We start from the raw sequence: 25,357 nt of genomic DNA on the forward strand, positions 1-25,357 counted from the left end.
CTATACATCATCACTTACTATGTGTTGACTAAACAAAATCGTTTCTTGGTTTTGATGATTTTAATCTTTTACAAATCCAACATCTGACATATTTTTTCCAGCATGAAGGATATAGATCAATGAAAAGTTAACAGTACAGGTCATAATTTTTACTCCTATTCAAAATTGCTGAGGAAACAGAAACGGGGTTTCTAAGCTTAGAATAACTCTGTTTATGTACTGGGTTCTCAAACTTTTAATAGCAATGAGCAAAAGTTAATGACTTCAGATTTTAGATAAGAGCAATTCAGAAATCCCTATGGTTGAAAGATACAGCGAATGGGCAGTGTGTCGGCTATTACGTCGCACCGAAGGTTTCCGATCTCAGAGGCTTCAGATATGCATATTGAGGTCACGCGTCTTATCAGCTCAGTAATTCAGCAATAGCTGTGAACCAGAGGGGAGTAGTAAGGAAAATTTTGCAGAAATTGTATCCCACTCACAATTCAACTTGTTGGTCAATGTTTTTGTGATTGTGTCACCTGTCCTTTAAGCCCAAATTGTACTGTGATAGCATAAAAGTACATGGGTTTAATAATCCTATCATGTAAACCTAATATGGCTACCATTCTACAACGCCTGTAAATCTCGTGTCCTCAAGAACATGAAGAAGTTTTGAATGATGAATTGGATTCTTTCGATCATGGCGACCTCTTGTTTGAGGAGAGAGCAATGGAAATTATTGCTCATGACAAAATTACAGAAAGTGGTCTATGATGTAAACAGATTAAACGCCTTTTAAAAACAAGAAAGGAAATGAAGATAAAGATAATATTTAGTAACAATTCAAATGATAACTCAAATGTATCTAACATAAGACTTGCAGAAGAAAATTGTAATATATAATTTCAGATGGCGTACTCGATGAAAATATATCCGTGTGGATGTCGATAGAGGATTGCAATAAACCCATGTGGAAGAAACTTTATTTAACCGTATTCTGTCTCCTGACTTTGGGATTCTGGAGGAATCCATTGTTCATGGACAAATGATAGCTGAGGATATTTACCGTGGTTCATTAATCCTTCATTTAAGACCAGTCACTGACGAACTGCTCAAACGTTGCTAAATGCTAAAGACAATATAAAGCTATTGGAAATTATTTTTAGAATCCTCAAAAAGGTAAAAGTTGAAGACATTATTGATGAAGAAGAGCCACTGAAAATCAAGGTGCAAGTACAGTATGCAAAGTCATCCAAAGAAAGGCAAGGTTTGTGATAAAATCCTTTAGAATTTATTCAGATCGTTCAACATAATGTTGTTGGAAACAATGCAATAATGAAAATGGTTGGTCTAATAAAAAACGAAAGAAAATTCACAGTAATGTTCTTGTCTCAGAATTAGAGGATTTTAGCATCGCTATTGCCAAACTCTATTAACTTGCCAGATAATACCATGCACTGGGTTAATAATGCGCGTAGTTGTAAAGGAAGAGTGGAAAAGATTTTGTCATTGGTTAAAGCTGGAAATGCTGGGGATGTGGAGGTTTTTTGACCGCTGTAAAGAATCTTGAGTATTTTGACATTGTTGATTTGATTGACCCCTCTGACATCCACAGCAAAGCAGGTAACTGTTTTTAGCTCACCTGACCCGAAGCCTCAAGCTTAAAGTGAATTTTCTTATCAAAATTGTCCGTTTTCTGTGGTTGTTGTTGTCGTCGTCGTTGCCGTCATCCTAAACTTTTCACATTTTCATCTTTCCAAGAAATACCTGGCCAAAGTTGGCACAAAGAATCACTAGGCAAAGGGGTTTCAGGTTTGTTTAACTGAATGAAGGGCAACATCATCTTAAAAGGGGAGATAATTAAGCAATTGAAAATTGTTGGTATTAATAAAAAAATATCTTCTCAAACTTCGCTTTACTTCTCTACTGCAAAAAGCTTAAACTTGTATAAAAGCATCCTCAGATAATGTAAAATCAAATTTGTTTAAATCATGGTCCCTGGAGGTAGGGTGTCGCCACAAAGTGGGTGTATTTTTACATAGAATTTTAAAGAGAAAATCTTTAAAAATCTTCTCAAAAACTATTCGACCAGAAAAGCTTAGATTATGTGAAAGCCTCCTCAGGTGGTGTTAATTCAAGCTTGTTCAAATTATGCTCTCTTGGGTTAGGGTTGGGTTACAATGAGAGGGGGGGGGGTCGTGTTTCACAGAAGAATATAAAGAGAAAACATTTGAAAACTTCTTCTCAATAACCAGTTGACCAGAAAAGCTTAACCTTGGGTGGAAGCACCCTCATGTGGTGTAGATTTAAGTTTGTTTAAATCAAAATCCTTGGGGTATGGTTAGACTACAATCGGGGGAGGGGCTTAAATTTTTATAAACGAAGATTTAAAGAAAAGTTTTTTTGAAAATCTTCTCGAAAAAGCGGAAACATGTGTAAAAGCACAGGTTGGGCAAATAAAGGCTTGGTTAAACCATGATTCCCTAAAAAACAAATGGGGCCACAAAGTGTGACTTTTATTTAGGAATAGAAAAAAATCTTTTGATATAAGAAGAGAGAAAAATCTTCTCACAAACACTAAAACACAAAAGGGGCTTAGTATTTACCTTAAAAATATATATGTTAAAATTAGCAGATTGTTTTACTTTTTGCACAAGATCTATCGTACCTCCTTGTCAAAATATTTTGATTTGATACTGTAATACTGAATTGATCAGATTAATGGCTATTGTGGCTCAGGTTAGCGATGTGACCCCTAGGCCTATTGTCTATATACGTATTGCATGTACATAAAACCTTACGAATTTTTCCATATGTTTTTAAATAATACTTTTCTGTATTCATTTTATTAGAAAATATCAGAAAAGTTATAACATATAACTATCAACACATCCTAAATGAAATGCAAATGGCATTAGTTAGAGAAACATTATCAGAGTGTATTGGAGATGTTGATGGCATAAGAGATAAATGTTTGCCGTGAAATGGACAACGCAGACAAAGAATGAGTCAATTTCTTCAGTTTGTTCTACAATATGACCACAATGTTATTGAATTTGAGAGAGTATTGAAGAAGAATGGTTTAGATTCACTTCTTAAAATAGATGAAAATATTGAAGAAGATCCAACACCGAACATTGGTAGACAGAAGTATACTTCACATGTATCACAGCAGGAAAGCCTTATTCTGGTTAACCTTGCTAATTTATTGGCTAACATTTCGTTCTAATTTCCTGCATATCAGTTCAACTTTTAACAACGATAACATTAATCCACTCAACAATTAAGATTACTTTTGTAAAAATCGAAACTTCTTGAGTAAATATCATTAAATTTTCATGTTATCAGCTAATTGATAACTTAAACATCAATTTTTGCTGATGTTCTTTGTTTATAAAATATTATTTTAAATTTCACTCTGTGAATATTCAAACTTTTATGTTTTAAAGTTTAAGGTACAAAGGAAAGACGTTTCATTAATTTTCCAATGAAATGTGTAAGATAAATGCCTAACAGATTGTGATATTTACAGATGTGACAATTGTTGAGGAGGATCATAACTCGTTATCTTCAAAAGAAGCCTTATTTGAGTCCATAATCACCTTATCTTATACTGGTAAGCTTTATAGACTAGTAATGTACATAAATTAATATGAGAAAACATTTTTAAAAAGTATTCTTATTTCTGAAAGTATTCTTATTTCTGAAATGATAGTTCCTTAATTAACTATCTTCATTTCAAAATATTTTATTCATATAAAATGCCTTTTTTCAAACTTATCAACGCTCTATCTAGATGAACTTTAAATAAATCAATCTTTCAATGAGGGTTAATAATCAATTTCACTGACAACAGCATCATCAGTAACCCCACCAATCTCGCTCTCTGAAGAAGTACTTAAACTACTTCTGGCTTTATTTCAAAATACAATACACGTCCTAGTTATTATTATTTAAAGTAACTATAATTTAGCCAAACGCGTTTTCATAAAACTTTTATTTTAAGTTTTTCATTAATACATCTAAAAAAACCCATAAGATTTCGTTTCCTAAATATATGTCATTCCACAAAAGAATGTTTAAGTTTACAATATTATTTTTATATTTTCGTGTTAATTAAATACTAAGATCTGATTGGTTTAGACACAGTTGACAATCCGTTTTATTACCCTCAGCGTTAGCAACACACTTGGCAATGGGTAATACTATATAAATAGTGCCTGTCTGGGAGGGCAACAGTTGAAATTGACACCCCAAGGAAACCAATGTCAACCGACGCGAAGTGGAGGTTGACAATGGTTTTCGAGGGGTGTCAATTTCAACTGTTATCCTTCCAAACAGGCACTATTTATTTTATTATACTGAATGTCTTAATTTTAGAGAATTTATTACTGCTTTTATATAGAAATGACGTGAATTCTACTGTGAACCGTACGCACATAAATTACGCACATGTAACAATTTGTTTTGTTATACTTTCATGTTAAATACTGAAATCCGATTGGTTTAGACGCAGTTCATAATCCCTTCTATTACCCTCAGCGTTAGCAACGCACTTAGCAACAATTAACATTAAAAATTGTTACATGCGCGAAAATTATGCGCGTACGGTTCGCCGTAGAAGTCACGTTATTCCTATGTAAAAGCAGTTAAGTTTTCTTTAAAATTAAGACATTCAGTATAACTATATAAATAGTGCCTGTTTGGTAGGATAACAGTTGAAATTGACACCCCTCGAAAACCATTGTCAACCTCCGCTTCGCGTCGGTTGACAATGCTTTTCTCGGGGTGTCAATTTCAACTGTTACCCTCCCAAACACGCACTATTTATATAGAGTTACCCGTTGCTAGGTGTGTTGCTAACGCTGAGGGTAATAGAACGGATTATCAACTGCGTCTAAACCAATCAAATTTCAGTATTTAACATGAAAGTATAATAAAACGAATTGTTACACATGAGTACGGTTCTCTATTTAATTCACGTCATTCCTATATCAAAGCAGTAAAGTTTTCTTTGAAATTAAGACATTCAGTATAATGAAATAAATAAATCCTGTTTGGGAGGGTAGGGGTTGAAATAAACACCACTCGAAAACCATTGTCAACCTCCGCTTTGCGTCGGTTGACAATGGTTTTCTCGGGGTGTAAATTTCAACTCTTACCCTCCCAAACAGGCACTATTTATATATTATATCATTTTGATTATAAATGATTCTTAAAAGTTAAAAAAATATTGAATGAGATAGTCAGAAAAACCAATATATGTAAACAAACATTCAAGGCTGGATATATTTAACGTCATGTATTTTTCCATGTTCTATTTATAGAAAAAGTTGGATTTTCAGAAATTCGTCTATTTATAGCTTCCTTTCTAACTATTGCTTCTTTCTCTTTCGTTTTTACGTGATATTTTTTCATGATTTGATAGGAAATTGTCATGACAGAGAAATAAAACTACAAAACGGAGCAAGGTGAGTTGTTAAAATCGTAATTATCTATATTTCTATAGTCCCTTGATAATTAGCAATTATAATTGAAAGTTTCTCTTGAATGATTTATTAAGTGCAACATTTTAATTTTTATCTGTTTCCAGTCGTAAAAGGTCTCGAATTGTCTGAATTTATTTGATACAGAATAGTAATCGACATATAATATCAACCACAAAATAATTTACTATGGGAAGTAGTGCTTGGCAGATATTATACTGCGACGTTTTTCTCTTAAGGCCCCCTGAGTCAACGCTAAGGGATCTCCTTGCTCCAGCGTCACAAACTTTTGTGGGTTCTGTGTTTTACTTTAAGAACCAGTAGATCTTAATAAATCTATTAAAGACGAACACGGGTTTCTGTTGAATCAAGTGTATTAAACGAACAAGTTGTAAATGTACATCCAAATGGCTCTCTCTCTTTCTCCTAGCTCTCTTCCTTCTGGCTCCCGACTCCCTCTCACATTCTCTCTCTTCCCCTTTTATACACTGCCCAGAGACCTAACGATGTTAGGGCATTAGGGCAGCAGGCTCCGGTACTGAGGCCTGCTACACCATTAGGGCAGCAGGCTCCAGTATTAGGGCCTGCTACACCATTATGGCACCTGTTAGGGCAGCAGGCTCCAGTATTAGGGCCTACTGCACTATCAGGGCACTAAAATTAGGGCACCATAATTAGGGCACCAATTATAAAACAAATTAACAGTAGTTATTTATAAAACAATAATGCATATTACAAAAACACTACAATACTATAATATCCATTCTTTGCAAAAAAAATTGAGTTATTTCCCTCAGCGGGTCAACTCAAAGATCAAAGTTATAAACATATGTTTGTCAGAGTATTCTTAGAGGTTTGTAACTTTTTCATTTGATATATAAAATCTGTTTCTGTTTTTTATTTTGATTGCCCAAGGATATTTCATCACAAAATATGTAGTAGCAGAAAGAAGATTAAGTGTGTTGATTACCACGGTTTATTGACCAAGGAACAATAACTTTGTAAAGTGCGAAATCAATGATGATTTTCTATTATGTTTGCATAGGTTCATCCCTTTTCTATTTAAAACTGTAGAACTCTTTTATTATATTATAAACGCATGTATTTCTGGTAGTATTGTTATCATATATGTAATCATAATTAATATTATTATAATCATTATCAAATTATTATTCTTAATTATGAAAGAAACGCCAACAAAAAGGGTGCGATGGCGGACCATTTATCCAGGGAGCCTTCAAGCTCGATTGACAACATGCTAAGCATTTGGAACTGTCTGCATTCTTTTGAAACACCAAAGCTTGTGGAATTGTACAGACCTCTAGTTGTACGGTGTGTTGAGGTCAACGACGTTGTGCATTACCTCGATGACGTCATTTGTACACGTAGGCTGAGTCATTTAGCATCTCATTTTTATGTTACTTTATTTTTTTAATGTATGATGATTTTTCAGTGTTTTCTGAATAGGCAACAACAAAAATATAGAGATTTTACTTAGTTGCCGATGTGTTAACAATCTCAAAACTTTTGCATAAAAAACACTCTTTTCAAAAAATAAGGCACCAGGCAGGCTTGGGGCGAATTACATTGTAAAGTAATGCATTGCATTGCCATTACTTCATGAATTTTAGCCTTTTTAAAATAACCATTACCATTACTTTATTTTCTTGAATTAATGCATTACATTACCATTACATGAGTAAAGTAATGCATTACCATTACCATTACTTTGAAGAAAGTCAATAACTTTTTAAAAAGTAATTTAAAGCTGAATAAAGAGTTTTTGCAAATGTTTCATATATAAAACATACGGTAATTACAGGTTAATGTTCACTATCAGATTCAAATATAATGACTTGTACAAGATTGCTGTTGCACTTTATGATCATCAACGTATCAAGGTTTCTTTTAACTGCATCATGTCGGGTTTGAAAATCTAAGATCTAAGTGTTCATGCAATAATAAAAAAAAAAGATGGGAAATCTTGTTTTTTATCAGTCCAAACTTTTGTACTTGATATACAACAGAGAGAGAGAGAGAGAGAGAGAGAGAGAGAGAGAGAGAGAGAGAGAGAGAGAGAGAGAGAGAGAGAGTTCTAATACCACTAAGGTTTAATGACAAGTAAGGAGGGAGTACGAAGAGTAAACTATTTATAGATAGGTTATTATACTAAAAGTAATTTTTAAGCTACCAGAGATCATGATTGGGCAGTGCATTCTTTTTAATGCATTCTGTTTTGCTTTTAAGGGTGTATGTCTGTTCTCAATTCTAATGGAACACAAATAAGAGAAGGGTGGGTATTGGGGTGTTTAGCACTTTTTAAAACAATAGATTGTTTTGATAGTTGGATTATCCTGGGGGCATTATGTGTTGTTGACACATTCTTCACAGTAAAAAATTTATTGAATGCACAACTAATTGGAGTAAATTTTTTAAATGATATAAAATTCTTAATAACAACACTCTTAAAATGTTATAAAATTGTGTTGTAATAGCTAGTTATATTGAGAATATAAGAATGGATTTTTAATTTATTTTAAACATACAATTAAAATATTTTTATCTCAAGAACTATTGTTCTTTAAAAAAAAAATTAATCAAATAAAATTTCAGTTATTCAATTCATCACAATTTTAAAAATGAACATGCATAGAAGAGCATTGCAATGCAAAGTAATGCCATTAATGCCAGCATTACGGTAGATTTTGGAAAGTAATGCATTACATTGCCATTACTTGTAATGCTAAATTTGTGGCATTACACATTACAAGCATTACTTTGAAAACATGTAATGCATTGTAATGCTTTACCACTACATTTAGCATTACCCCAAGCCTGGCACCAGGTACCGAGTTTTAATTCAAGTAAGGTTATTGATAACATATTTTGGCTTGGTCCATTACCAATAAGTATTTGCCTGTCTTTGCTTGTAAGCATTTAGAAATGATATACATATATCTTTAGCAAAACAAAGAAGCTATCAATCGCGGTTTATTTAAGATTATGGTATTAATAAAGTAAATGCATACTGGTATGTTTGAATGAAGAAGAACAAAAATATTAACTAAACAAATCTCAATTTTAGCTCACATGAGCTAGAAGCTCAAGCTTCTCTGATTAGACGTTGTTGGGCATCCATCTGTCCAATCATTTTTTGTTTGTGGTGTATATTTAAGTGTGTCTAAACTATAAACTAAGACACACGAGGTTCGAAAAGCTTATATGTGAAATGTAGAAAGAATTATTTTTTAATTTGATATCCTCAAACCTTAAAAATAATTATACAAATTGTTGCTTTCGCTTTCTTATATGATACAGATATAAAGTTGAGAGGGGCGATTAAAAAAATAAATAAATAAACATATCTGAAAGGGGTCAAAAGATTAAACTTAACAGCTGTTATAGAGGTGAGCAAAGTAGTACATATGAAATAAAAACTTAAATATTAACACAAACATTTTTTTACTATAAAAGGAGAACGCGAGGAAATCGTCGAGATTGGGAAGCAAAAAGGCTCAACTGTTGCAATGGATTATCTCTTGTCTGCGATTGATGGAAGTAGTAGCAGTGACAGGTGGACAAAATTTGTTGATATCTTGAATCGCAAAGGTATGTGTTGCATTTTTACTATTTCTTTCAGTGGAACACGAATGAATATTAAGCAATTGATTTGTATATTAAGTATATGTCACAATATCTGTATATTTTTAATAATAGGTTACCAGTATGTTGCAAAAGCTATAAGTGGTGAGGAAGTTAACAGTGATGCCTACCGAAGGTATAAAAATCTTCTTGGACCGCTAAAGATGGATTTGGTTGAAAGAGTAAATCCAAATGATTTATTGTGTTTCTTGGAGGGCCAAGAAAAAATAATCGAACAGTCAGATACCGAACACATCAAGGCTGAAATGGTAAACAAGGGTGCTATGGCTGGAATGATAGTTCTTTTGGACAGAATCTGGAGGAAATCCGAGAACTGGTACACTTCATTCTTAAAAGTGTTGTGCCAAAAGGAATACAACGATCTTGTTGAGAAAATAGACCCAGTGTTTGCCTTAGGTAGGTGAAAATTTTCTATCTGACATATACTTTTAACGTTTGAATTCATTAATTGCAAATCAAATTTGAACATTTTAGAATGGAACAAAAGAAAAACATTGGAAAACACACGTGTTCAAGCTGTAACATCAACCAATGTTGTGGGTAATGTAAAACGATTTGATATCATCATGTTATTCATCGTACCTCTCTGCTTAGTGTTGTGAGACAAGATGTACAATATAATAATGATATATCTTTTGCTTTATTCTATCAAACGATGATTAATAACTGAATGATAAATTCTTAATCATTTGACGCTTAATATTCATACTCTGATTTTCAGATGACTTTGTTAAAAGCCATCATCAAAGGTCTTAAAATCATACTTTTCGTCATATTGTAGCGAATTTAATGAAAAAATTTTCAACTTACGGGATTTTTTTCATATGTATGATATTATTATCCTGTGTTATCCACACATTTGCCCGTCTGCTTCATACTTGTGATGTTGTTGATATTTATTTTTGCATCATACTTGGTGTTAAACTCGTGTCAAATTAAGTCGCCGCCTGTGGATTTACTCATTTGTAACCGAAGACAATTTCTTCTTCTATATTCTAAATCTCCGACAATAAAATCAAACCCATTGTCGAATGTTCATACCTAAAATGGTGAATTTTTTTAGTATGTGTTCTTTTTTCGCGATGTCTTTTTAATCGCAAACTATTGAATATTCAGATATAATATTCTGTTTAATTTTCTATATGAAACTTTTTAAATCGCAAAAAATGACTGGTGCAAATTAAAAATGCGATACATTTTCCCCATTTTCACAAATTTTGTGACAAGCTTAAAAAAAACCCGGATATACGGTATTTGCATAGGAAAACAACTCAATTTTATATTGAAACATTTTTTTATATTCGTTTAAAAGATCAACTCACAATAATACACGTGCTTTGATTGTGAATACGACTCGTAATGAGAAAGGTAAAGTTAGCTTCTAGTTATTGGCCTCTAGTAACTGGCTACGAGAATAAGAAAAGCCAGCAACTAGTAACTGGCCGCGAGATGAAATAAAAGTTGGCTACTGGTAACTGGGTACGAGTAACTGGCTACGAGAAGTAAGAAAAGCTAGCTACTAGTAACGTTCTACGAGAGAAAAGAAACTTGGCTACTAGTTACTAGTTACTGTCCAAGTGAGATATCATACTTAGGATTTCTATTTGTGTTCCTAATATGTACATTTCACTATAACATTATTTACTCATATTCGTCTCATACTCTCATCGGTAATTGTAGCATTTCGTTTAAAATATCTTTATTTTAGACAATATTGATACAAGTAGCTGTACTTATAGATTAAAAATATCAACAAATGATATTAATTATGACAATCTATCATGTCATCCGCATGATAATACAACAAAATTACTCAGATATCTCTCTTAATGTCGTCAGCTACTTGTGCATTTTGTAACAAATATCTTTATTTTTTGCAGTTTTGTCAATATATCTCAAGTAGCTGTATATATAGGTTGAAGATTTATACCATTCATGCTAATATCAACATTCGGTCAAGTCATACACATAATATTACGACACAAATACTCAGATATCTCTCTTTATGTCGTCAGCTACGAATGAATTTAGTTACAAATATCTATTTTTTTTGGCGATTTTTTTTCAATAAATCCCAAGTAGCTGTATATATTGATTAAAGATATATACCAGTATTGCTTATTCCAACATTCACAAGGTCATCTGCATGATATTACGAAACATTTACTCAGATATATCTCTTTATGTCGTCAGCTACTAGTGCATCAACATATCCCAAGTAGTTGTATATTTAGATTGACGATGTTTAACAGTCTTGCTTATTTCAACATTCACTTAAATAATATTACGACACAACTACTCAGATATCTCTCTTTATCTCGCCAGCTACTAGTGCAATTCGTTACAAATATCTCCATTTATAACAGTTTAGTTCATATATCTCAAGTAGCTGCATATATAGATTGAATGTATCTACGTACAAAGGTTGTTAATTTAAACAATCTATAAGGTCACCTTCATGATATTACGACACAATTGCTCAGATATCTCTCTTTATATCGTCAGCCGCTAGTGCAATTTCCTAAAAATATTTTTATTTTTGGAGGTTTTGTCAATATATCTCAAGTAGCTGTATATATGTATATAGATTGAAGATATCTACAAGTGCTATTAATTTGAACATTCTGTAAGGTCACCTAAATGATATGATAACTCAATTACACAGATATCTCTTTAAATCTCTTCAGCTACTGGTGCATTTTGTTACAAATATCTTTATTTTTTAGGGTTTTGTCAACAAATCTAAAGTAATTAATGATATGTACCAGTCTTGCTTATTTCAGCATTGTATAAGGTCATCCACATGAGATTGCGACACAACTACTCAGAGATCTCTCTTAATCTCGTCAGCTACTAGTCCATTTCGTTACAAATATCTCCATTTTTTAGAGTTTATTTCATATACCTCCAGTAGCGGTATATATAGATTGAAGATATCCTCAAGTGTGGTCAATTTGAACATTCTATAAGGTCACCTACATGATAATATGACAAATTTACTCAGATATCTTTTTAAATTTCGTCAGCTATTACTTAATTTCGTTACAAATATCATTATTTTTTAAGGGTTTTCTCAACATATCTCGAGTAGCTGTATATATAGATTATATATGTTTACTAGATGGGGATGAAAAGGTTACAAAATTATCAACGCCTGTCCAATGTTCCAATGAGGAAGAATATAAACTCCCCCCACCACTGGATTTAGAAAGTCTTCTTTCTGGAAATTCACAAGCTGATAATCTTAAATCAGTTCAGGCATTGAACTTCACTAGTCTTCTTTCCGGAGATCCACATACTGATAATCTAACACCAGTTCAGGGAGACAAGGGTTTTATTCAAGATATCCATGATGTAGAAATTACTAATGCAAAAGCAGTCGTAAAGGCCAAAGACAAAAATGAAGACGAAACCGATTTGAAAAAGAGATACCAAACTGCATCAGCGTTATCGGTGGAAGAAAACAGTAAGTCATAAAGATTATATTTAAAGACGGCTGGATAGTCGTGGCCATTTTTCCTTACTTACTAAAAGTTTATGGCCCAAATTATTATATTTAAAAGTTTAAGGTAGATCTAATGGTTACTTGTTGACCATTCAGCCTCCTTTAAAAATAAAATTGATAATTTCTAATAAACCTATTTTAAATCATTTTGAAAAACTAATTAAAAGGACATGAGTCTGCGGACGACCAGGGGACTAGTTTGGAAACATTCGAGGAAAGGCTGTATCAGAATGAGTTAGCTTTGCCTGCTCAGCGAGGTGAAAATTGTATTATAATAGCACCAACAGGAAGCGGAAAAACGATCGTAGCTGTCAAAATAATCAAGGTTCTTGCTTATATTATTTAGTCATTGAAAAGACAATGGACTGTGGTGTTTTGCATTATCTTTGATTTATTATTTATAATGTGAATAAAAAGCAAATTCGTATAAGTACAAACACATTATGAAATTATTTTAGCACCACCTCGAAGTTAACAGACTTCATGGAGTAAGAAAAGTTGCGTTTGTGGTAGAAAAAAATAATTTAGCCAACCAACAGTCTGAGACTATCAAGCGTTTTGTGGACTGTCGATTGAAGGTTATATCAGGAGACACCATGCGTGATGAGGATTTTACAGAGCTTGCTGTTCTCCTTCCACAGTAGGCTACTCTCTCTCTCTCTCTCTCTCTCTCTCTCTCTCTCTCTCTCTCTCTCTCTCTCTCTCTCTCTCATATATATATAAACCTTCATTGCTTGCGAAAAATAACTTGGCAGAGCAATAATTATTTGATTGAAAGAGGTTTTTGCGAAGAGTTCTCGTAAGGTCACCACATGTAATTGACATGGGATTTCTACACAAATTCTCTGAAACATAACATTTTCGAATGAATTTATGTTTGCTTGCAGATTTGATGTTTTTGTCATAACAGCACAGATGTTAGTAAACGCAATGGTTAAAGGAGATTTGCGAATTGAATCATTTTCTCTGATTATCTTGGACGAATGTCATCATTGTCATGGCGGCCATGCCTTCTATAAAACGATGATTCCTTACCATGACAAGAAGCTCGAAGAATCAGAGGAACAGAAAACTCTTCCACAGGTAAGATCTCCTATGCATGACACGTAATGCGTCCTAGCATTGTAATGCACTATCTCTATAAGTCAGATTTATTGGTAGTAATTTGGTACTTAATATGTAAACGGTGTGACCGTTTGACCGAGCGCAGATTTAACACAGTGCAGATAAAATCTATTTAAAACGCAAAAAGTAGGATCCGCCAACATGGTTGCCTACTCAAATCATTCGTCAAAGTTAAACTAAGCGTCGCGTGCTCAGTCTACATTATGACGTCATATTTCAGACGTAAAACGTTCAAGTTTTGTCTTCGGAAATAGCCGAAGAGAGTTACGTGATTCAGAATTTTTTTTAAATTTCTTCTTTTATTGTTCATCTATTTAATTCATATGAATGCCAATGTAATAAAATTGAATACTTTATTCAGTATCAAAAAGATCAGTTCCTTGACGTTAAGGGTGTTGTTTACTCAGGGTTTGAGTTCTCGAATTCGGATTGTTATAAAGTTCAATGCCATGAGTAAAATTTGTTCTAAACACAAAAAGTATCTTGAAATGAATTATTATTGACATAACATTCGATATTTCTACTATATTATGGAATTATGCCAAAACAAAAATAGACTTTTAGCCAAACAGAGGAAATTCGGACTAAATTTTGCAGATTTTGTTTTCTGCTAGAACATTTTTGGGAGTACTCTAATATTAAACTTTAAGGTTTTATATTTTAGTCTATATAATTTTGCATAATTTCTGGTAGTTTTACCTCATTTATTCATTATAATAACCGTATGGCATGAATTTAAAAAATATTGAAATATGCTTAAAAACGAGAAGACACCATATCTCAAAATGTTGATCATTGACCTCATATAAATTATATGCCAACAGAATAAGATCAATATAAGTAGGTTAATACTATAAATGTTTTTGTTTTATCATCATTCAATTTTTTGTAAAATTGGGTCAAAAATGGGTAGGAATTTGAAAAGTGATAGAGGAAATTCGGACTGGAATATTTATAAAAATTGTGAAGGAAAACTTAATGCTTTGTATGTATTTAGTGTCACTGCCATTCATAAATTGTATTTCATTTTCAAAAGTGTTGAGCAATTTGTATTATTTTCAGAATTAAGAAAATCTCAATCATAGTGTAAAATTTTAAGTGATTTTCCTTTAATTTTCAAAAAATATATAATGGCCATTAACTCAAAAAGTAGGTCATTGACCTACTTTTTTGAAAATGAAAAATAACACTACAATAAAAGGTCTATAACACACAATAATAGGTTTTTCATTATCATCAGTGGAATTTTTTTTCATTCTGAGTAAACGTCATCCTTAATGTTTTTATTTTCCATCTGATATTTTGATAAGACATACATAGAACAAGTCGTGTTTCTTAATTGAAGCGTTATTGAAACTTATCTGGTTTCCTTTTTAATGTCTTTTCATTCAAATTACCTTCTATTGAAACACTGGAACTTATTTAATCGAATTTAGGGGTAATAAACATCGATAAGTGCCAGTCAATCAATGATCGAACTAACTTTTTAAAAACAAAATGGCTGCCAATATGGCGGCGCCCAGGGCTGGAAGAAAATTTTTTTGGCCTTAGTACCCCTGATTCAACTTTCATTTTTCACTGATTTTCTTATATATACGTGTTACCATTAATCCTCGCTTCGCCCGCCTCTCGCTGCGCTCGGTATAATTAACCCAACAACAGCTAAAGAATAATATAATCCAAGCTACATGTACACATGCATATTTCTAACCGTTATCAATCATAACCAAGGTGAGCGAGCAGATCCCTAAGCTTTTCGTCTTAATTGATTGTTTAAAAAAAAAAACATTTGGTGTGATTAGTAACTATCATAAATAAAATCTATCACGAGTATCAATTATTATAACATTTTAATATAACAGATTGTTGGATTAACGGCATCTATTGGAGTGGGAAAGGCTAAATCTCAAACACAAGCCATCAGTCATATAAAATTAATGATGGCTAACCTGGACGCAAACGCATTGGTGTCTGTAAAAGAAAACTTTGCAGAATTAGCGGAGAAAATGAATTCACCAGATCAATGTAAGTTCTTGTGGGATTCTTTATATGCAACAAAAAGCTAGCATTATGGGTTTAAAAAAGACTAACTGGAGTATTATTCCCGCATGACTTAACGAAAAAGTGTTGAAAATAAGCATAGCTTAAACAATTAATGAAAGCTTATCGGTGAACAATGGAAAGTGTTTTATGAGCACATAGCCATTTTCTAAAGTCTAGTTTTAATGTATTCAGACAAATGCTTCAAAAATTACCTTTATATATTTGCAATTAAACACGACTCCACGTAAAAATTAACGAACCTTTTACACAGACAAAAATTATGTACGAAAAACTTACATTTATTGGATTTTTAATCATGAGTAAATAAGCAATGTCTTTGATTCATCAAACTGGAACTTGGTAAGTGGACTAGATTGGATTGATACCTTTTTTCTTTAGATAATTGTTAATTTTTTTGTACTTTACTTTTAGCTATTTTGAAAATACCAAGTAGAAAGATCGATGACTTTGGAGCACTCATTAAGGAACTAATGCAGAAGACTGAAGATTGCCTGACAGTGGCAAAGGGTTTTTCGACTTGTACCTTTTACTCACACACGCACACAAAACAAATACATAAAAAAGCGGCTTAAAGAACTAACATCATTAGACATCTATAATTGTTCGACCTGAGAAAATAGATACAATACAATCAAGTTAGATTTAAATGCTCAACAACGCGAACGGTGCATAATGGCATTATTAGTAATTAGAATTCGATTACCGAATTAATAAATGTTAAAAAGAAAAAAAAAACGGACCTGTTTACTTTTTTTTAAGTCCAAACATTACATGTAGCTTTTAATTTAATATACATGTAATAATAGATTGTTTATATTAAAAAGAATTAACAACAATGTTTTGAAAGGTTTAGTATTTTGTTATAAGAATGATTACTGTGATAACAAACTAATAAATAATCTGTTTCTGGCTTATCAAAATATTTCCTGTCTATGACTCTTTATTTGCACATTTTTTTGATTTTAGATGAACTAGGTGAAAATATGAATCCTCCCTATTCCAAGGGTAATGAGGAATATACCCAATGGCTAGAGATTACTCTGCTGAAAGCTGTTGCAAAGGTTTCTGATTCCGTCCTTAGTCGATCCTTGTATACAATTAGGAAATATCTTAAGGTAGTTGCATAAGCCTAAAACCTCTCTATCAACCTAATGTATCGTCTAGTAAGCTGGTGTCATTAATAATCATTGCATTTTCTCCATCATTTATCAGACATATAATGAAGGGCTGATTGTACACTCCTACGCCAGAGCAAGTGATGCTTTCAGCTTCATCGCTCAAAACATTGAGGAACTCCAAAAATCAAGCAAAAAGACTGAGATAGAAACACGAGCAAATGCTCTTTTTGAAAGTGAGTACCTTCTCTTAATAGCTGAGGGTTTTCCTCATCAACTTATGGTCAAAAGCTATTTTTGTAGTTTGTTTTTTAAATCAATATTTGCTCTTTTGTAGATGCGAGAGGAAATTTAGAAATATGTGCCGTCGACGGTATGAGATGTGAAGAAAACCCACTCCTGCTAAAGCTAAAGGAAATCATTCTTGAGACACATCGAGAAGAAACCAATATGAGAGGAATAGTGTTCGTTCGCACACGAGTGGTAGCAGACATCATTGCATCGTGGATGGGAGAGACAGAGGAATTAAAAGATATTAAGGCCAAAAAATACACAGGGGCCCAGGCTCCTGGGGCTGAAGGGGGTAAAGATGTTTGATTAGACTTTCCGTCTGTTTGCAACTTTTAATTCAGTTTATTCATGTTAACGAAATAACTTCAATAAATGCATGTCAATTGACAGGATAAGGTCAGAGGTTAATGACGGTAAACGATAAAAGTTTAAGGAGATCATAGGTCATCTATGTGACCTTTTTTTCTCTGTATGTTTTGGTGGGGGTTTTTTTTTTTGACTTTTTTGCGTTCCATTATAGAAATAAAATTGCTTTTACTTTTAAAGTTTTGTAGGCGTCAATTATTAATCTAAACACACTTTTTATGATTTACTGCAGGAATCACCAAAAACAAACAGGAAGAAACGATTAAATTATTCACGAAAGGGGACTTTAAAGTAATCGTAGCTACAACCATCGCAGAAGAGGGTTTGGATATCAAAGCATGCAATCTTGTAGTTAAATATGACTACGCTGGGAATCTGATATCACAGATCCAAGCCAAAGGTGCTTACAATAGCGATTTCAAAACATAGTATTATGGTGGGCCGAGTGCCCGTATGTCTACTAATGGTAAAGCTGACACTTGCACAAACTTAGTCGCAATATGGAGCGCCATTTCCTACAGCAGTCAGTTATATACAATACACTCATACAATATTCTTTAACTTTTCAAACTTTAAATCATTTCAGTTTAAAACAGTTTAATACTTTTATGAAGTAAATCATTAATATAAAAATGATATAGATGTATCAATGAATATTGAAGTACAAACTGTTTCTTTCAGTGATGCTTCTATTTTCTTTAATTTTTATTATACTTTGATAAAGGCAGGGGAAGGGCAGAACATAGCAGATTCTTTATTCTGGCGTCGGAGGACAAATGTGTTGCAGAGAGAGAATGGATGAATTCTTTAAAAGAACCAATGATGGAAGAGGCAATGACTTTGGTTCAACAAGAAATCCAGGTCGAGCATGAAAAATATCAAAGGGAGAAGCGAGAATTGCAACGTTTAGCTAAACGACAACGAGATGCTGCGCTCCACAACCAAAGCTCGAGAGAGGCTATTGAAGGACAATATGTTCTAAAGTACTTATCTCTGTTGTATATGTCTCTCTGTCTCTCCTTATTTCTCATATTGACATATTCTTAATTCAAAGAGGTTGTAGCAAAATAGACAATTTTTATTTTTTATCTAGATATGAATGTACTTAAATGATAAACCATTTAAAGAAAAGTCGTTTTTAGCTCACCTGAGCCAAAGGCTCAAGTGAGCTTTTCTGATCACAATTTGTCCGTTGTCTGTCGTTGTCGTCGTTGTCGTCGTTGTCGTCGTTGTTGTAAACGTTTCACATTTTCATTCTCTTCTCAAGAACCACTGGGCAGATTTTAACCAAATTTGGCACAAAGCACCACTAGGTGAAGAGGATTCAAGTTTTTCAAATGAAGGGCCACGCCCTCTTTAAAGGGGAGATAATTGAGAATTATTGGAATTTTTCAAAAATCTTCTCAAAAACTATTAGGCCTGAAAAGCTTAAACTTGTGTGGAGGGATCCTCAGGTAGTGTAGATTCAAGTGTGTTCAAAGCATGGTCCCCATGGGTAGAAAGAGGCAACAAAAGGAGGATCAAGTTTTACATAGGAATATATAGAGAAAATCTTTAAAAATCTTCTTCTCAAAAACTATCAGGCCAAAAATGCTCAAATTAAAATGAGAGCATCCTCAGATAGTGTAGATTCAAGATTCTTCAAATCATAGTCCCCGAGGGAAGGGTGGGGCCACAATTGGGAGATAAAATTTTACATAGGAATATATAGAGAAAATCTTTAAAAAATTTCTTCTCAAAAACTATTAGGCCAGAAAAGCTCAAATTAAAGTGGAAGCTTTCTCAGGTAGTGTAGATTCAAGTTTCTTCAAATCATAGTCCCTGGTGGTATGGTGGGGCAACAATGGGGGAATGGATTTTTATATAGAAAAAATCTTTAAAAATCTTTTTCTCAAAAACTATTAGGCCAGAAAAGCTCAAATTAAAGTGGAAGCTTTCTCAGGTAGTGTAGATTCAAGTTTCTTCAAATCATAGTCCCTGGTGGTATGGTGGGGCAACAATGGGGGAATGGATTTTTATATAGAGAAAATCTTTAAAAATCTTCTTCTCAAAACTATTAGGTCAGGAAAGCCCAAATTTGAGTGGAAGCATCCCCAGATCGTATAGATTCAAGTTTGTTAAATAATTAGTAAGGGGTAGGGTGAGGCCACAATGGGGGATGAATTTTTACATAGGAATATATAGAGAAAATCTTTAAAAATCTTCTTTTTAAAGACCATTTGGCCAGAAAAGCTTAAACTTGTGTAGAGGCATCCTCGGGTAGTGTAAATTCAAGTTTGCAAAATCACAGTCCCTAGTGGAAGGGCGGGGCCGTGATGGCGGTTTGAATTTTTACATAGGAATATATAGAGAAAATCTTTAAAAATATTCTGGGAAAGTTTTCTGTCCAGAACTCAGTACTTAGTGTGAAAGCACAGGTTATGCAGATTTAAGTTTGATGAAACCATGATTCCGTAGAGAAAAGTGGGGCCACGAAATGGGGGGGGGGGGGGGGAGGGGGTACATAGGAATAGAGAAAAATCTTCTTACAGGTACAACAACAAAAGGGGCTTGGTGTTTACCCCCCCCCCCCCCAAAAAAAAAAGAGGTGGATAAAAATTGGCAGATTTTCAATTTTTTTAGCAAGATCTACTGTACTTAGTTGTCAAGATATTTTGATACTGTAATGCTAATTTGATCAGAATTAAGGCAATTGTTGCTCAGGTGAGCGATTTGGCCCCTGGGTCTCTTGTTTATAATGTCATAAGCGTGTAATTTTATAAATGTGCTGCTGACTTTTGCCCTTAGTATGCTTCACACATTTATCCAGTATGCCGCGTCCTTCAAACCTTTATACAATCAATGAACACCATCCATTACTAGTATGCTATATTAAGGTTTTTAATGAATAGCTGTATGAAAATGTTTATGACAGTACCAATTCACAACAAAAGTAAGGCAAGGGTCATCTCAATTCAAACATTATCTCTACAAACATTGAAATGAAAAGTAATGATACAAATGAAATAAATTTTAAAAGAGGGTGCATTTACATGCATACAATTGTCTGTAAATATAAATGATTAAAAGAGTGCACCTAGAACCTGTGTATATTTAATTCACAATTTTTCTTGCTGAGTGGTGTAGAAAAATTCTACTGTAAATGACATTTGTACCAGTAACGTTCATGTTTTATTTCTCTATTTTTTCCAGATGCTTGAAATGTAACGAGTATTTGTGCCTCTCCAGTGAACTGAAGAAAATAAAATCCCAATATGCTTGCATCAGTCAGGATTTTAAAGATCATGTTTTCTGCAAAAAGAGCGACAAAATTACATACGAGGATAAAGATATCAAAGTAGGCGTGGGAAAGATAATGTGCAAAAAATGTCATGTCAACCTTGGGAACATCGCTCTTTATCAAGAGATTCATTTCCCTTTGCCGCATATCAAAGCCATCAAGATAGAAGATGATATGAAAAAGGGCGATCACCTTAAACAGTGGAAAAAGGTTGAAGAAAAGTATTTCACGGTCAGTCCTCTTTCTGATGAGGACTTGGAGAAGATTTCCGAGTCTGGGAAACTTGTGGAAATTGACTGAACAGCGTTTGATCGTTATACCAAAAAGTATGGAACTCTGATGGCTCTAAGCACTTTCTGAGGAAAAGGTTGCCTAAACATGAATAGATGAATGTAAGCTTATTATGTGGCATTATATATTCATATGAAAGATGTATTTCAAATTTTTGTGTGTCAAATAATAATGCCAAACTGTTGTGCCATGAAATATGTTTGTCAATTGCTTCGTTCGATAACATTAAATTAGAATTGGTGACTTTGTACAATGTTGTGATGCCATTAAGAAGATAACAATTGTTGTTTTATTATCCTTTTTAATATATTTACACTGCATTTTTTTTTGGGGGGGGGATATGATAGAATCTGCATTGCTTTAAAAGTTCGCCACAAATTTTAGAGCAATTTTAGAGCAAGGATAAAAACAAAATCTAGAATATTGAGGTAAGGGAGAACTGCTTTAAATATTGTGTAATGAATAATCAATGGGTGAATTATATTTTACATTTTTGAATTTTTGATCGATCTGTAGCACTGTATAATTGGATTCTTTTAGAGAAGACTGAAAAGAGAATCACTTGTAAATCCGAAGTTTGCTCAGTGGACAGCCTTTGTTAAACAGCAATTAATAATTTATAAATACAGTTTTAATATGACGTTGTTATATGAATATGTACTGTACATGGCATAAAATATATATGTTTATTTATTAATTTAATTTTAGGAAATGTGCAATGACGTATGTGATAATTTTAAATAGTTTCTTAATTTATTTTTTTTTCGGAGAAAGATAAATTTTACTAACCTTGCTGATTAGTATAACCGGTGGTCGTGAGTGAGTTTTTATGAATTTTTTTGTATATTTCATTGATAATGTTAATAACGTTATGCAGGGGAAAAAAATAATTTTTGCTGCATCATCTTAGTGTCTTGTACCTGTAGTAAGTGGTTTTTTTTAATATTTCGATGATTAAGTTGAGGATATCGATATATTTATCGAGTCAGGTGCTTACTAGGATTAAGGTTAAGGCTATTTTTGATATCATAGAGTGCCATGTATTTAAATATTTTTTTGTCATTTTTGTCACTGACATTTTCAATAAATAAAAGAATATGAATTGCAAAATAGAAATTGATTTTTGGGAGTTGATTTTAATCAACTCTCCTATGCAGTTACTCTTGCAAACCGAAACTGAAACAGTGTTTGGACCTAAGCACAAATCATCACCGCTGACAAGACTTAGTTCTTGAAAATAATCGATAAATTCGATGTAATGTACGCTGAAACATTTTTTAAAAGGAAACGTATTTATAAATACCTTGGAAATAGTCAGATTTTAAATAGTACGAACAATTTAGAAGTTTTTTTGCAGTCGCATGTATTCTTTAAATATTGTTTATAAGACATAAACTCATGAAAATTTAAGATTTTGAATATTTTGGTAATAGGTTTTAGCTGTTTACATTTTGATATAATTGTTTATTAGAAAGATATACTTGTTTCAACTAGGAATACTTTACAATAGTGACCGCGAGATTTCGCGATATTTCGATCAGTTGCCAATCTTAGTTATTTTTATCTCTGGTGTCATCCTTGAAGATTTTAATAAGTTAAATATGTTTATGATTTTAGTTTTTATACTTCCAAAGAATAAAATCATAATACTGAAAGAATGATTCCTAATTTAAACATCTTTAAAATCAACGCCATCTAATATAGATACTATTAATTCCCTTGACCAATACTGGAGCCTAAGGAGAAGTGCAAAGAGATGTTACAACGCACATTGAATTATTACGCACTTTGAAATATTTTTTTCAAAGTGCGTTACATTTGGGACCAAGTCAACTGATTTTGTTCAAAATTAAACGGAAGTTAAAAAAAATCAATTTTTTTTCAAAAACCGTTGCCACAAAGCGTTAAATATTTAGAACTATAACTGGAAATTTTCCTATCTGGAACCAAAATGTTATAATTTGTTATATAACCATGCAAATAGTTTTAAAAAGTGTTGCAGAGATAAATTTTAAAAAATGTATAATTATAATACCCAGCTAACGATGAATTAACAAAACAAAGTCTCAAGATTTGTCACTTTTAAAGAATAAATCAATTTAATTTTCTTCTTTTGCTTAAAGAATGTATTGAGAACTGCAAAAGTTTGGATGTTGCTGAAAATGTGTGAATTCTAATCAGGAAAACAGTTTATAAAAGTATTTAGGGGCTTTTTAATTATACATGTATTCCATTATGAATAATTCCAAGAGATACACGTAAATGTCATAATTTTGACATTGCTGATAAGAATCCCACCTTAAAATTAGGTGTGGTATTCCTTCATAAAATCATTTTTACATATGCTTTATAGTTGAAAATGGATTGAAACAGGAATGCTGGAGATGTGGGTGTTGATGTCTTTCTCTTTCAAATGCATTCTTTAGCGAAGAAAAATGTGAAAATTGTTGGCTAATCTTCAGGCGAGAGTTACCGCTCTTTCTGAAGAATAGTCTATTGTGAGTCTTCGGAAGTGAACAAATAATATCAAAAGGTTTGAAATGTCTTCAGCAAGAAGCAAAATAGCAAGCAAATTTTTCCAGTTTTTTGGATGAATCCTAGTTTAAAGTTATAGTACATAAATATCTATTTGAATGAAAAACCATGCATTCTTTTAACCTTCGTGAAGAATTAAGATTTTGAAATCGGAATGTCGCTTCTTTAATTCTCAATTTTATCAAATTACATTTTCTTCAAAATCTTCATTTCGGCTATTGAGATGTTCTGTAATTCTTGTTAGATGTGGTATTCTGGGATGCAAAAAATAATAATGAAACTTTCCGATCTTTTGAGGAAAATACGTCTCCAATAACGCATTATCAATAACAAATTAAAAGGAACATTTTTGTAGTTAAATGCATGGAAAATAATTAAAATATTTACTTCGACAAACGTCATCTGTTGACTTTTAATTTGAAAACCGAGCTTTGGACTAACTAAATATCAAATAGGTAGTAATCAGCTAGTGTAATCGGTTAATTTCATTTAGTAAGGAATTGTATCATTCCCCCTTCCTTCACCATCGGAAACAGCACAATGTCTTCTGTCGCACTGTACCCACTCAACTGCGATCATTTGATATACTCTATTCACATGTACCGAGTGCGGCTTGAATACCTGTGCGTATTACCTGGTATAAGTTGATACTTTGCGGGTATCTCCAATTATCTTGTAAACTCAACATGGGTAAGTATCCTGCTGAGGGTAAAATTGGTCCCATTATAGCTTCCGTGGAAGGAAGAAAAGGACATTCTTCGCTGGGGTTTCAGAGCTGGATTTGAATAATGTAGTATATGGTTAGAATGAGCCAAAGGAAGGACAAAGAGAGCGGCATTAATCGCCAAATACCTAAGAGACTGTGTGGTAGAACGCAGGGAAGGATGGCGCTAAAAGGTTCACGTAAATCTTCGTTTGACATTAACTGTTAATCTTCCGATTAATACCTTTCTGAAACACTTTTTCGTAAAATAATTTGTTTTCTGTATTGATGACTTTAATTTTGATTCATAAATTTATTAGCGGTTGTTTTGAAAATATTTATTCTTCGTAATAAATTTCAAATTTAATCAACACTGAAGACATTCTGATGACATTGTGTTGTGTGTACACAGCTAACTTTGTTACAAATAGAATCCAAAAACAACGGGTCATTGCTTTTATACGATTATCATTACGGAGCTATATACCTATACCTATCCCTGGAAACTGTTTCCTTGACAAAAACTCTATTTCAAAACAAAATACAGGAAAAACTAATTACAAACACCAAGGGAACTCATTATTCACCACAATACATTTGATTTAACAAAGCATTATCCCTCAACATTATTTGAATTTTTGAAATTCCAACAACTAAACCGTTTCATTCATATCGCCTCGCCTTTCTCCGTTATTTTAAATTTCTGTTAGAAACCCCTATTGAGATGTGTATTTATTTACAAACAAAGCCACACTGACAGAAATACAATCTTTACTTACCGATCATTGTTTTCTCCATGTCGTGTTAATTTGTTTAACTGTTATTTTATCACGTCTCTAACTGAGAAGGAATTCTCTTCAAATGAATAGTTCACGTATTTTGAGTGCAGACAATCCGTAATGTACACATCGCAAGTTAAAAACAGCGGGTATAAGCTGATTAGTGGCATCG

The 25,357-nt window shown here is 32.8% G+C and overlaps 1 protein-coding gene across 1 annotated transcript; it reads left to right on the forward strand.

The window, feature by feature from the left end:
• The first annotated feature begins 1,500 nt into the window (after nucleotides 1-1,500).
• LOC105333990 (ATP-dependent RNA helicase DHX58) lies at nucleotides 1,501-22,270 on the forward strand. The gene is made up of 20 exons (XM_066084733.1): nucleotides 1,501-1,605; nucleotides 2,835-3,122; nucleotides 3,515-3,598; nucleotides 5,411-5,453; nucleotides 6,657-6,853; nucleotides 8,943-9,077; nucleotides 9,186-9,527; nucleotides 9,606-9,671; nucleotides 12,253-12,597; nucleotides 12,804-12,961; nucleotides 13,095-13,276; nucleotides 13,524-13,719; nucleotides 15,624-15,786; nucleotides 16,237-16,332; nucleotides 16,792-16,940; nucleotides 17,038-17,176; nucleotides 17,278-17,523; nucleotides 17,830-17,997; nucleotides 18,322-18,580; nucleotides 20,790-22,270. Exons 2-20 carry the CDS (start codon nucleotides 2,987-2,989, stop codon nucleotides 21,175-21,177), a joined length of 3,492 nt encoding a protein of 1,163 aa, XP_065940805.1. The 5' UTR covers nucleotides 1,501-1,605; nucleotides 2,835-2,986; the 3' UTR covers nucleotides 21,178-22,270.
• Nucleotides 22,271-25,357: the final 3,087 nt, after the last annotated feature.

Source organism: Magallana gigas, chromosome 5, assembly GCF_963853765.1.
Source record: "Magallana gigas chromosome 5, xbMagGiga1.1, whole genome shotgun sequence".
Taxonomy (NCBI): Eukaryota; Metazoa; Mollusca; class Bivalvia; order Ostreida; family Ostreidae; genus Magallana; species Magallana gigas.